This window comes from Spermophilus citellus (assembly GCF_964194105.1).
Source record: "Spermophilus citellus genome assembly, chromosome: 17".
NCBI lineage: Eukaryota > Metazoa > Chordata > Mammalia > Rodentia > Sciuridae > Spermophilus > Spermophilus citellus.
The window spans coordinates 54,337,768-54,351,830 of record NC_138199.1 but is presented as its reverse complement, the minus strand read 5'-3'; the positions used below and the strand labels follow the sequence as shown (position 1 = coordinate 54,351,830).

Here is a 14,063-nt window from a genome sequence, read left to right as displayed (position 1 = left end):
TCTATTCTTCCTACTTATTTTTTAATTTCTCAGTTAACGAATTTTGTATCGCCCATTTACATACTTGTTGAACACATTTTGGTAAATTAGTTCAACTTTAATTTCAGCAAATACATTTATAAAGGAAACCCTCCTCGTCTGTCTAGTTTTGAGCTCTCTTTCAGCTCTCAGCATCTCTCTGGAACAATCAGTTATCTTTCCTTCATCCCATATATGTTGGGATCCTACTTGGACCAGACATGGTGTTAGACACTGGGGTAAGTTCAAGATGAGCAGGCACAGGCTGAAGGGAGCCCTGCCCTTCCGGGGGAGGTGCCATGGGGACATAGTATGAAAGACAAAGTGACCCAGAGTGGGAGAGGTCAGGAAGCCTTCATGGAGGAGGAGGCACACAAAGGGGTGGTTGAAGGTGAACTGGAGTTGTAGTTTGCATTTTTCTTTCATTTTACATTTTTAAAATTTGCTCTAACTAGTTACACATGACAGTAGAATGCACTTTGGCACATTATACATAAATGGAGTATGAAGCAAAATCAAGAATCAATAAATGTGATGGATTCAAACTAAAAATCTTCCCAGCAAAGGAAACAATCAATAATGTGAAGAGAGAGCCTACAGAATGGGACATGCACCTCAGAGAGAGCATTCATTTCCAGGGTATATGAAGAGCTCAAAAACTTAACACCAAAAAAAAAAAAAAAATCAATTAACTCAATGGGCTAAGGAACTGAACAGAGCTTCACAGAAGAACAAATACAATTGATCAACAAATATATGAAAAAATGTTCAATATCTCTAGCAATTAGAGAAGTGCAAATCAAAACTACTCTGAGATTTCATCTCATTCCAGTCAGAATGGCAACAAACAATCAAGCTTACAAGCAACAATAAGTGTTGGTGAGGATCCGGGGAAAAGGTACGCTCATACATTACTGGTGGGGCTGCAAATTGGTGCAACCATTATGGAAAGCAGAGTTGGAGGTTTTTTTTTTTTTTTTTTTGCATAGAGGAGATGTAAGGGAGATTTCACTTGGAGGAAACTGTAAGTGTGGTGCATCTCTGAGTTCTGAAGGGCATTTGGGGAGCACTGTGGTTTGGTAGGGAGTCGGGGGCGGGGAGAGATGGGGCAGGAATGGAAAGATTGGAGATGGGCCTTGAGTGCCAGGAACGTGGGCCATGTCTTGGGGCAAAGGGAAGTCGGGAGAGTGACAGAGTCAGAAATGGGTTGGAAAGGTCATCCTGGCGGCTGTGCAGAAGGAGCAGGGGACAAGGGAGACAAAACCAATGGCTAAGGATCAGGGGAGGGCAGAGTTGCCGATAATCAGAGACAGTTTACTATTTCTTGAGAGTTTCTCATGTGCCCTTCTGGGAAATGGGCAAATTATTAGTACAATTATTATTGTAGAGGAGGGGACTGAGGCACGGCGTGGTTAAATAACTAATCAAAGTCACCCAGGAGGGAGTCAGGATGGAACTCGGGTGGTCTGGCACAGTGGCCCGCAGCCTTCTTTACTACTCTCTTCTGGCTTTGGTGACCAGAATGAGTGTCTGAGTCTCTTCCAGGAGCAAAGGTAGCTCGCATCTTTGTATTCTGTTCTTCCCAGGGCTCAGAATCCAAGGTCAAATTCCATCCCCAGGGCTGGGCCCTGCAAAAGGACCCGGACAGTTGGGCCACTGGTTTTACTGCTCAAAGGTCAGCGAGCGTGAGCAACACTCTCCTCTCCCAGGCCTCAATGTGAAGGCTGCACTTTCTTCGGGAGGGCCCCGGCAGACACATTGCTCAGTGCTTCTCTCCATCTGTTAGCCACTCGTCCCTTCAGCAAACTGGAGTCTCCTGAGGTCAGAGCTCTGTCTTTCCTGTCAACCTCAAGGTTGACATTGGCAACTCCCCCGTGGACAGGGCCATGCCTCCCCCAGCCTCTATGATCACTTCTTGTACCCCATTCCCAGCTCAGTCCCCATAGGCACTAGGTGGAAGTGGGGGAGGACTGCAGACCACGGCAATCATCCACGGGGGAGATGACTCCACACCCAGGAGCTTCTACCCCAGAGGGGCTAAGTCTCAGACCCGCTGTCAGGGTCAGCCAGACACGACTCTAGGAAATAGGTCACCCCCTCGGCAGCAGAGCTGATTTATGGTGTCCTTGACAGCCTAATATCACCAAATTACCCCACACAATGGAGAGAGGCTGGGTCGCCGACAGGCAGTCACCGAGGGACGCTGAGCCTGGGGCAGCGGGGCTGCTCCCGAATCCCAGACCTCCTCTGAGTCTGTGGGGGGGAGGCTGGCACAGACCAAGGGCACACCCAGGGGTGCCACCTTCGGTTGGTGGTATAAGTAAGCGGCCCTGGGGACAGCTCTGTACCAGCCGCACTCCTGCGACGGCGGCTTCCGCCCCACGAGCTCCAGGCAGTGCCATGAGTTGCAGACAGTTCTCTTCGTCCTTCCGGAGCCGGGGCAGCTGCAGGGGCGGCGGGGGCAGCGGGGGCAGCATGCGGTCCTCCTTCAGTCGCTTCAGCTCCTCGGGGGGCGGTGGAGGAGGGGGCCGATTCAGCTCTTCCAGTAGCTATGCTGGGGGGATCTCGGGGGCCTGTGGGAGAGGAGGTGGTGTTGGGTTTGGCTCCGGCTATGGTGGAGTATCCGGGGGTGGCTTCAGCGCTGGGAGCTCTATCAGTAGCTTTGGAGGAGGTTCCAGAGGTTTTGGTGGCGGTGCCGGAGGAGGCTTTGGTGGCTCTGGGGGCTTTGGAGGTGGCTATGGTGGGTCTGGGGGCTTTGGCGGTAGCTTTGGTGGCGGTGCTGGAGGCGGCGATGGTGGCATTCTGACTACGGATGAGAAGACCACCATGCAGTACCTCAATTCACGGCTGGCCTCCTATTTGGATAAGGTGCGGTCACTAGAGGATGAAAATGCTGCCCTGGAAAAGAAGATCCAGGAATGGTACAGGAATCAGGGGCCTAGGGTCTTCCAGAAGGACTACTCCCCTTACTATGACACCATCAACGATCTCAAGAACCAGGTAGGAGCAGGAAACAATCTCTGATCCCTCTTTCCTCACTTGATCTTCTCAAAAGGTTAAGATGCTAGACTTGAAGCTTAGACCCATAGCCAGGCACCCATCTTTTGGAAACATTAAACTTACATCAGAAACAAACTTGTGTTTGGTTCCTGAAGGGCCCTCAGGCTGGGATGCTGGCCTGTGCTCTGGATTCTTGTCTCCACTTCTTCAAGTTTCAGAATTTGGGCAGAGCAAGAGGGAGGCCTGGATTCACAGGCAAGGCTGAGACTGGATGTGGAGTCTTCTTCTGGCCTAGTCTTGAGTCGTTACTATCCCTCCCTTCCGTCTCTCTCGATGTTCTCAGGTTTTATGGAACTCAGCTACACATGCTAGTTGTTCAAGTGATAGAAAGGATCTTGAATTCTGGGGATGGAACCCATCTCTCCAACCATCCATCCATTCACCCATCCACATGTCCATATACTATGCCCATATTTATTCATCCTCTCAATTCAGTGAGCAACTACTCTCAGTGTAGCAATGGGCTGATATAGTAACATATCAGACAGCCTTTGCCCCTGGGAGATCACAGTTTGGTTCTCCACTGTTCTTACCCATTCCTTTTAACCTTTTATACCTTACTTTTATCTGCTTACTTTTATACCTTCATGCATCTGCACGTGCTGTTTTTTTTCTATCCCAAACCTCTTCCATCTATTTATTCATGTGCAGTCTTACCCATTCTTCAGGGTCTAACTCAGTTGCCTTCTAAAGTCTTTCTTGGGTTCCCTTAGCCACAGCCATGCTTCCTTTCCTTGAACTCTTTTAGGACACTTTGGACTTTGTAGTTGGTGGTGGGCTCCTTAGGGAGAGTCATTGATTTCTAAAGCCAACCTGCAGCCGGTGCAGTAGATCTTTCAATGTTTGCTGAATGAATGAATGAATGAATGCCATGCTGAACACGTTTGCCGAAGGGCGTGAGGGGTCTGTGCTATGTACCAGCTGTTGGAAACTCCCTTGCCTCTTGAACATCTTCTAGGATGGGATTCTCCCCGCCTGTGGCTTTGTCGGGCCGCTTTCTCTTCCACTAGTGAGTCAGAGCAAGGCAGCAAGGTTTCATGCCATCTTCTCTTTTTCAGATTGTGCACCTGACAGTGGGCACCAACAAAACTCTCCTGGACATTGACAACACGCGCATGACACTGGATGACTACAGGATGAAGTGAGTCCTGTCCTCTTTTCCCCTCTCCTTGTCATCAATTCTTCCTCCCTCTCTGGTACTCTGGAGGTCCCTCTCGGGCCTGGTGTCCTCTTGATCACTCCATACTCCTGACTGGTCTGCAGGTTTGAGATGGAGCAGACCGTGCGGCAAGGGGTGGATGCTGACATCAATGGCCTGCAGAAGGTGCTGGAAGGTCTGAACATGGAAAAGTCTGACCTGGAGATGCAGCTCGACTCTCTGCAGGAGGAGCTGTCCTCCCTCAAGAATAATCATCAGGATGTAGGTTCCTGATGCTATGGCTTAATTGGGACAACGCGGGGGGGGTGCTTTGGAGGATTGTCTGAGAGATATTGCCTCCCTCACTCTTGATGAGGACACACCCAACTCCCTCCTTAGCACTACCCATGGTAGTGGCTGGGCTTTGACTTCACCATCATGTCCCTTTTGGGGACTCCAAGGAGAACAGCAGGAGAGAGCTGAAAAGTGGTGGAAGGAATCCCACCTGCTGACCTCATATCTCCTTCTTCCCTGGCAGGAGATGTCACAGCTGACCGGGCAGAATGGTGGGGACGTCAACGTGGAAATAAATGTTGCTCCTGGCATAGATCTCACCCAAACCCTCAACAACATGCGCCAGGAATATGAGCAGCTCATTTCAAAGAACCGTAAGGAAATTGAGCAACAATATGAGACCCAGGTGAGCAGAGTGGGTTAGATGTTCAAACTTCTACCCCACCATCCATAGACCCCTCCACTCCCCGACCCATGGCTCCCTTCTCCCATCCCCCCATCCTCCTAGTTTTCCAACTCTCGGTGCTGCTGTCATCCATCCACCTTCCAGTGGATGTCACTCATCATCTTCAATCACTGCACACAGACCCAATTGCAGAGTAGCTTCTTGGTGCCAAGTTTTACAGGAAGTGCTGATGTCTCAGAGACGAACCAAATAAGATTGTTTCTGAGAAACTCAGAGTTTATTAGTGTGCATGAATGAAAGCAGAGCATAGACAATGGACAGTATTGCTGCGGGACACAGATTCTATTAGAGGGATACAGCTTGTCTCCCATATGGCACTGAGTTCTCTGATGGCTCGCTTCCTCCCTGGGTCTCCAAAGCTTAGCATAGGAATTAGCATACGTAGCCATGGTCTGGGGTGTGTGTGTGTGTGTGTGTGTGTGTGTGTGTGTGTGTGTGTGTTCGAAAGGTAGAAGGAAATAAGATTAGAAAGGTGACTTGGGGACATAATATGAAGGACGTTGAAGCCTTGCTGAGAAGGAACTGGACAACTCTGACTAGAGGGACCCAGAACTCAGAACAACTTATCTTTCCCTTTGGCTCAGCCTTGGTCTTGGATGTGAAGATCCTACGAGGTGAGGCAGAATCTTGACTACTGAGGCTCTTAGCCCTGCCTGGTCCTAACTGAGTCTTTGGGTTTGCAGATGAGCCATCTTGAACAGGAGGTGACAAATAGTAGCCAAGAGATTGAGACCAACACAAAGGAGGTGAATCAGCTCCGGCACAGTGTCCAGGAGTTGGAGATCGAGCTGCAGGCTCAGCTTAGCATGGTTGGTGTCCTGCTGTAAACTCTGTGCCAGGCTGGGGCACAGGACAGTTTTGCATGATCCCCAGGAGTGGGATGGAGAGGAGATATGATTTGTGCACTCTCCTCGAGCCTCCTCTTGCTTCCTAGAAATCTGCCCTGGAGAAGTCCTTGGAAAACACTAAGAACCGCTACTGTGGCCAGCTGCAGCAGATCCAGGAGCAAATCAGTAACATGGAGAACCAGCTTGCTGAGATCCGGGCAGAACTTGAGTGTCAGAATCAGGAATACAGCGTTCTGCTCAGCGTCAAGATGAGGCTGGAGCAGGAAATTTCAACCTACCGCAATCTCCTTGAAGGCGGCCAGGAAGAATTGTAGGTCCCCAGGATTCTGTAGAAGCCCCAGGACTCTCTGGGCCTCTGATACTACTTCCATTCCACTGGATAGAGGCGGCTAGGGAAGTTCTTGTATGCAAAGATCTGAGGGGTTGAGGGTTTCTTCATCCTGTGGGGGCAACCTCAGGATACTTGGGCTTTAGGAACAAGGATGGTGACAATGAAAGAAGGGGTTGCCTTATGCTCTGAGGAGGGGGACAGTACTATTATCCTATTTGGAGGATCTTTCCTCCCAGCTGTTGTGCCAGCTCCATCTCTGTCTCACAGAAAGGAAAAATTAATAGGATTCACATTTGGGTGTTGACTGTCCAGGTGTATTTTTTTTTTTTTTTGTACTGGGGATTGAACTCAGAGACACTTAAACACTGAGACACATCCTTAGCCCTTTTAATTTTTTTTTATTTTGAGGGAGGGTCTCACTAAGTTGCTTAGGGCCTCGCTAAATTGTTGAGGCTAACTTTGAACTTGCAATCCTCTTGCTTCAGCCTCTTGAGTTGCTGGCCAGGTCTATCTTTCCATAAGTATGTGGGGCCCACTCATTTGATCTCTCTTTTCTTTCTCAGTGAATCATCTGGAGCTGGACGAATTGGCTTTGGAAGTGGTAAAGGTAGAGGAAGTGGAGGCAGCTACGGAGGAGGCAGTGGAGGCAGCTACGGAGGAGGCAGTGGAGGCAGCTACGGAGGAGGCAGTGGAGGCAGCTATGGAGGAGGAAGTGGAGGCAGCCATGGAGGAGGAAGTGGAGGCAGCCATGGAGGAGGAAGTGGAGGCAGCCATGGTGGAGGAAGTGGAGGCAGCTACGGAGGAGGCAGTGGAGGCAGCTACGGAGGAGGCAGTGGAGGCAGCTACGGAGGAGGCAGTGGAGGCAGCTACGGAGGAGGCAGTGGAGGCAGCTATGGAGGAGGAAGTGGAGGCAGCCATGGAGGAGGAAGTGGAGGCAGCCATGGTGGAGGAAGTGGAGGCAGCCATGGTGGAGGAAGTGGAGGCAGCCATGGTGGAGGAAGTAGTTCTGGAGGAGGAATTGGGGGTGGCTATGGTGGAGGAAGTGGGTCCAAGGGAGGAAGTGGGGGAAGCTATGGAGGAGGAAGTAGCTTTGGAGGAGGAATTGGAGGTAGCTATGGAGGAGGAAGTAGTTCTGGAGGAGGAAGTGGAGGCAGCTATGGAGGAGGCAGTGGAGGCAGCTATGGAGGAGGCAGTGGAGGCAGCTACGGAGGAGGCAGTGGAGGCAGCCATGGAGGAGGAAGTGGAGGCAGCCATGGTGGAGGAAGTAGTTCTGGAGGAGGAATTGGGGGTGGTTATGGTGGAGGAAGTGGGTCCAAGGGAGGAAGTGGGGGCAGCTATGGAGGAGGAAGTAGCTCTGGAGGAGGAATTGGAGGTAGCTATGGAGGAGGAAGTAGTTCTGGAGGAGGAAGTGGATCCAGGGGAGGAAGTGGAAGACCATCCCAGTCCCAGTCTTCCTCCTCAAAATCTGGTGACTGTGATGACACACAAGGTAAGTGATAATTCTAGGTTGTGGGCGGTGCTGGGGATTGAACTCGGGGCCTTGTGTGTGCTAGGCAATCACTCCTTTTTGTGTACCTTTGAACCTCTCTGGGGAGTGCATGTTCTGAACAGAATTAGATTTTAGGGGGGTCTTTATTGAGGTGCCATGTACCTATCCTTGGTTCTGAATTTATCATTGAACTAGGTTAGGATCAAATCTACTTATGGCCAGAGTCTCAGTAATAGAGATGGGAGTAAGGAGATGGGTTGAAAGTTGTGCATTATCATACATATTTTCCAGTATTCCCTATTATTATCCTTATTGTAAGGAAAATGAGGCTTAGAGAGAGCAAGTAATTTACTCAAGGTCATATAATTGGTAAGTGAGTGACTCAGCGATAATCTAAATTTAAGAATGTCATGCAGGTGAGGTGGTGTCAAGTCGGGAAAAATTTCTCTACGTACACATTGAATTTTTTTCAAGTAAAGATTTAATATGAAATTGTCATAAAAGACTGGCCAACATGACTTGGAATGTTTAGCTCAGAGAAGCCTTACAGTACCTGGCCACTGTCCCCTGTAGTGTATCTGGTGTTTTTTGTGTGTCCAGCGGCACTGCAGGGCCATGGATGGACATCTAGGAGTGAGGCCAGAGTGATTTTTGCTTCAATATCCAGAGTTTGCTAAGAGAGGTGTGGGGTGGTGCCCAGCCTCAGAACTGAAGAGCATCTGCCAGGGTTGCTGCAGCAGAGATTCAGAATTATATTGGGTGACCCCTTGGTCCTTCCACCTCAGGGTTCTCTAGCTTTTTGAGCTACAGGCTCCTTGCTTGCAATTCCCTCAACTTCCTCCAAGCCCCTGTTCGAAGTCCTCTCTTCTTGTTTCCATCTCTCCACAGAACACCAGATGCGATACTAGAGCCCTAGTCAACTTCCTCTGCCTAGCCACAGCAGACGGTCCTTCAGAGGGACAGACCCTGGAAGAAGCCTGCTCACTACATCTTGACCTCAGGACTCGTTGGCAACAAGCCCCAGTGTCCATTTGGGACTGTTCATTGTGCCTCTGGCTCTCCATTCTCTCTCTCCCCTGCTGGGCTTTGATGACCTCAGGGTTGAGGACACCTCCCTTCCTCTGTGGTAGCCTGGGGGTGACCCCACTCCCTTCCTGATCCTGACTTCCAAATAAAGCTTTCCTACTGCAAATCAAACTTGGACTTTGACTCGTTGGTGCATGAGGATTAGATAGGAATGGAGGTGCATTTCAATCCATTCTTAAAAAGTGTAGGTTGACTTTTGTTTACTACCAGGCAACATGCATTTTAGTGGCTTAAAATAACCATCTATTTGGCTCATGATTTTGCTTTTGGAGATTTCAACTGGGCTGTCCCATTTTCCTTTATGCATCTGTGATCAACGGTCAGGCCGCTAAGTGACTCTACCTCTAGGGTTGCTGGAAGCTGATAGGGGCAATGGGGATGAATGAGCCATGTGACTGTCATCCTCCATGCAGGTAACCTGAGCCAGTGTTACTAGACAATGAGAAGAAGCATGCAAGACTTCTTGAGGCTTAGGGTACGGTAGTCACTGCTGTTGCATGATGTTGACCAAAGCAAGCTATCACCTAGTCCAGATTCAAGAAGAGCAGGGGCCATAGACTTCTCTTGAGGTCTCTACAAGGTCACACGGAGAAGGGCATGGATGTAGGGAGGGTAATGATTAAGGCCATTTTTGGCAAACAATCTACCATGGTCCATTAGAAGGTCATGTGTTGGTTGTGGAGGGAAACAAGACAAAAAAAATTTGGCTTATGCTTGGGAAGATTTCACTGATGGTGAAAAAATATAAGCTCCTAGTTAAAAAACCTCCTGTAAGATTGTCCAAGGATTCTGATTGGGCCTGATAGTCAAAACTCCTTTTCATAGAGAGGGACAAAATTTTGCATAAGTATCTGCAATCTTCACAGGGCTTGGCAGAGACAGCTGGTCTCGGCTCCCCTTGGTGTCCCTGTGGCTCACAGGCTGGGACCAGAGTCAAGAGTCTGTGAGCAGAGTTGGTGCACCTGCTTATTCTCAGGTCCCCCGTGAGGCTCCTCAGGCCTCATTCTCGCTCTCTGCAGAGTCTCTCAATGCGATCCCTCCAGGAGGGCAGCTTCACAGTAGCTGAACTCCTTCCATGATGGATCTATGGTCCCAAGATATATGTCCTAAATGAGAAAGAGTGAAAAAGAAGCTGTTTTGCTTTATCACCTGGACTTGGCAGCCACCCATGTTACTTTTGGTGTAGTCACAGGCCTGACTAGATTCAGGGCCAGGGAACATAAACCTTATGGTAGGTGAATTCTCAGATAATCCCCCCAAACTCCTGGCTCAGGTATATACAGTTATTAAACACTAACCTATTTGCTACTGTGAAGGTATTTTGGTAATTAAGATCTCAAATGTGTTGACCTTAAGAAAGAAACTATCAGTGGGCCTGACTTAACATATGGGCCCTTTAACAGCAGGGAATTTTCTCAGGATGATCATAGAAGAAGTGAGAATTTTGAAGCATGAAATTTCAATGCTGATCGAAGAGGCAGGGGGCCGTGTGGCAAGGAATGGGGATGGTCTCTTGCTGACCACAACAAAAAGGCCACCACAGTTCTGCAGCTACAAGGAACCAAAGTTGTTCAAGAACTAGCGTTTGGAACAGATTGTCCCTCAGAGTCTCCAGATGGGACCTTACCTTGACTTAAGCTTTTTGATACTCTGTGTAGAGAACCCAGTCACACCTCCTGACATGTCAGATAATAATAGAAGAACTGTTTAAAATTGCTGAGTTCACAGTGATTTGTTAGGCAAAAATAGAAAACCAATACAGACCCCATTTCCCTCACATACAGACACTATCTTGAGGAGAAAACATACGTAGACATATACAGATGAAGGCATGTCAATGTCACATGGAAGAACAGCATGTGCAATGGAACACGCTGATGTGGCCGTCTTTGGGAAACACAACTTGCCACAGGGTGGCTCAGATCTTTGGGGGTGGGTATTGGGAGGGAACCCTTAAGGCACTAAGGGCACAGAAGCCCAGAAGATGTAAGATCCTGAGGTTTATGGAAGTGGGAGGAGAATGGCGTCTCTGGGCCTAAGGCAGCTCCAGCAAGATGCTTCAGCAGTGAGTTTGTGACCCTTTCTCTAGTGCTCCACCTCAGCTTCTGAAAGATGTTCCATTTCTCCTTGTTTGTGTATTTCTAAATACACAGAATCTAGACTGTGTCCTTTGGACTCACGGTTGGGGGATGAGAGAATGGATTCCACGTGACAATTCCACTCCAACATGCTGGTCCTCCTAAGTGGTCCGATTCCTTCCTCTTTATTACAAGCATTTTCTGGAAACAGCTTTATTTTGAATAGCACACCATTGAGTTCAATTTCTGTTACCCAATGGAGTCAACATTGAGATCTACTCCTAGATAACAAGCCAGCAGTTGAACTTCCAGTGTCTGCTGAAGGCCTCCATCTTGGTTAATTTAGCTGGGTTAAAAAAAAATTCGCATTAATTCCCAAACCCAACCTTCACATTTCCACTGATATAGATTAGCAACATCTTGAATTTTCTCTGGTGTGGAAGCCTTTTTCTCCAAGCTTTGACTTTGTAATTGACCACTCTCCCAGGTATATAGTATCTAGCTTATTTATCATTTTGGAGGCAATAAAGGGAGGTAGAGGAGCACATGGAGATAATTTGGAGCTGTGGATACTATGAATTAAACTCTCTAATATATTCTTGTTCCAATTCTGTAGGGGCCCCTCTTTCCTGATTGATGGCCTAAATTTTATATGAGACACTTGGCAAGATTGGGGTTTCAATTGATGATGTAACTCAGAGAACTGAATTCTGAGTGTATAAGCTGCTTCAGCTTTGCAACTGCAAGAAATAGATCTTCTTGTCATAATTGTTGAAAGTCCCTGGTCTTCTGACTGCCCACAGAGTCAAAAATTAGACTTCAAAGCATATTAGTCTTTCTCCAAGGTCTCCAATAGTTAGAAGAAACTAGCCAACTCCTATTTTATTAGTATATCATGGGTTTCTAGAATCCTATTAATATATATGTGTGTGTGTGTGTGTGTGTGTGTGTGTGTGTGTGTGTGCATTTATTATAAGGCATTCAATCTAGACAGTAGTGGAACATGTTCATAATCCCAGCTACTTGGGAGGCTGAGGGAGGAGTATCACAAGTTCAAGTCCAGTCTGAGTAACTTAGCAAGACACTGCCTCAAAATAAAATAAAAAAAGCAAAAAGGTTAGGTATGTGAATCACTGGGAGAGTGCTTGCCTACCATGTGTGAGGCTCTGGGTTCAATTCCTAATACTTCTCCCTGCCAAAAAAAACCCCTCCCATTTAAAAAAATTATTTGTTCTTTTTAGTTATACATGACAGTAGAATGTATTTTGACATATTATACATACATGGAGTATAACTTTCCATTCTTGTGGTTGTACATGATGTGGAGTTAAACTGGTCATGTGTTCATACATAAACTTAGGAAAGTTATGTCCAGTTCATTTTATTGTCTTTCCTATTCCTATCCCTCCTCCCTTTCTCTCTTTCCCTTTTGTCTAATCCAATGAACTTCTATTCTCCCCCTCCCTTATTGTGTGTTAGCATCTGCATATCAGAAAGAACATTCAGTCTTTCCTTTTTAGGGATTGGCTTCTTTCACTTAGCATGGTCTCCAGTTCCATCCATTTACTGGCAAATGCCATAATTTTATTCTTTTTATGGCTTAGTAATATTCCATTCTGTATATGTACCACTTTTTCTTTGTCCATTCATCTGTTGAAGGGCATCTAGGTTGGTTCCACAGCTTAGCTGTTGTGAATTGAGCTGTTATAAACATTTGATGTGGCTGCATCACTATAGTGTTCTCATTTTAAGTCCTTTGGGTATATGCCGAGGAGTGAGATAACTCCTCAATTCCAAGTTTTCTGAGCAATCTCTACAGTGCTTTCCAGAGTGGTTACACCAATTTGCAGTCCCACCAGCAACGTATGAGTGTACCTTTATCCCCAGATCCTTGCCCACATTTTTTGTTATTTGTATTCTTGATGATTGCCATTCTGCCTGGCGTGAGATGAAATCTCAGTGTAGTTTTTTAAAAAATTTTTTTTAGTTGTAGATGAACACACAGTATCTTTATTTATTTTTATGTGGTGCTGAGGATTAAACCAGTGCCTCATACATGTGAGGCAAGCACTTTACCACTGAGCTACAGCCCCAGCCCCTCAGTGTAGTTTTAAATTGCATTTCTCTAATTGCTAGAGATATTGAACATGTTTTTATACATTTGTTGACCGTTTGTATTTCTTCTGTGAAGTGTCTGTTCAGTTCCCTTTCCCACTTATTAATTGAGTTACTTGGTTTTTCTGTGTTAGTTTTTTTTTTTTTTTTTGAGTTCTTTATATATCCTGGAGATTAATGCTCTGAGATGCAGGTGGTAAAGATTTTCTCCCATTCTGTAGACTCTCTCTTCACGTTCTTGATTATTTCCTTTGCTATGAAGAAGCTTTTTAGTTTAATACATCCTATTTATTAATTATTGAGTTTACTTCTTGCCCTTTGGAATTCTTATCCCGTATTTTGAGGACTTTGATTCCTAAGCTGACTTGATGAAGAATTGGGTCTATTTATTCTTCTAGTTAGGCACCTCCATCCCATATTTTGCCTTCCATCAGGCCAGATAACCAATCTGATTCTCATATAAGTCATTCAACAAACTTTATTGGATAATTATTTATTAAGTGCCTTTAATGTCAGATACTGTTCTAGGTGTTTGGGAGACATCAATGAACAGAAGAGGAAAAGATCTTGCGTGTATAGAACTTGCACTGTAGGTAAGAGGAGGGAAAAAAAACAATAAATGTAGTAAATAAATAAATAATGTCTTTGAAGGTGATATGTGATATGTGTTAGGAGTAGAAAGGGGACATGAGTGCTGTGGTGGGATGGGGGTGAAGCAAGAAATCCCCAAACCCATGAGAGAGGAGAGTCAAATTTGAATTTGACTCAATGGGTTGGCCAAGGTCAGGATCACTAAGTCACATAAGCATTGAGTTGACCCAGTGAGGGAGGCAGTTAAGCAGGTATGTGGTCGATCACTCCAGACTCAGGAAGGTGTGTAAGGTGAGAATCATTTGGCATGTTCAAAGAAGAGTAAAGAGTGAGGCCAATGTTGCCAGAGCACAGTGAGAGAAAAACTCAGTCTGGAAGATGAGGTCAGGGAGGAAGGGGTGGGCTAGATTACACAAGGCATTCTGAGATTTTGAGGTTGTTACAGCATGTGGCATTGATGATCATGACCAACAAATGGGGTTTGGAGCAGAGGAGTGACACACTGTTTGAGAAGAGGCCAGGGACTACATGTAGAAGCCCCAATTGTAA

At 46.7% G+C, this 14,063-nt stretch overlaps 1 protein-coding gene across 1 annotated transcript; it reads left to right on the top strand.

Annotated features, from left to right (window-relative positions):
* Window positions 1–2,418: 2,418 nt before the first annotated feature.
* KRT9 (keratin 9) lies at window positions 2,419–9,152 on the top strand (the record flags this gene model as incomplete). Its single annotated transcript, XM_081271759.1, has 9 exons — window positions 2,419–3,018; window positions 4,137–4,219; window positions 4,342–4,498; window positions 4,755–4,916; window positions 5,660–5,785; window positions 5,911–6,134; window positions 6,719–7,239; window positions 7,286–7,644; window positions 9,144–9,152. 9 exons carry the CDS (start codon window positions 2,419–2,421, stop codon window positions 9,150–9,152), a joined length of 2,241 nt encoding a protein of 746 aa, XP_081127885.1.
* Window positions 9,153–14,063: the final 4,911 nt, after the last annotated feature.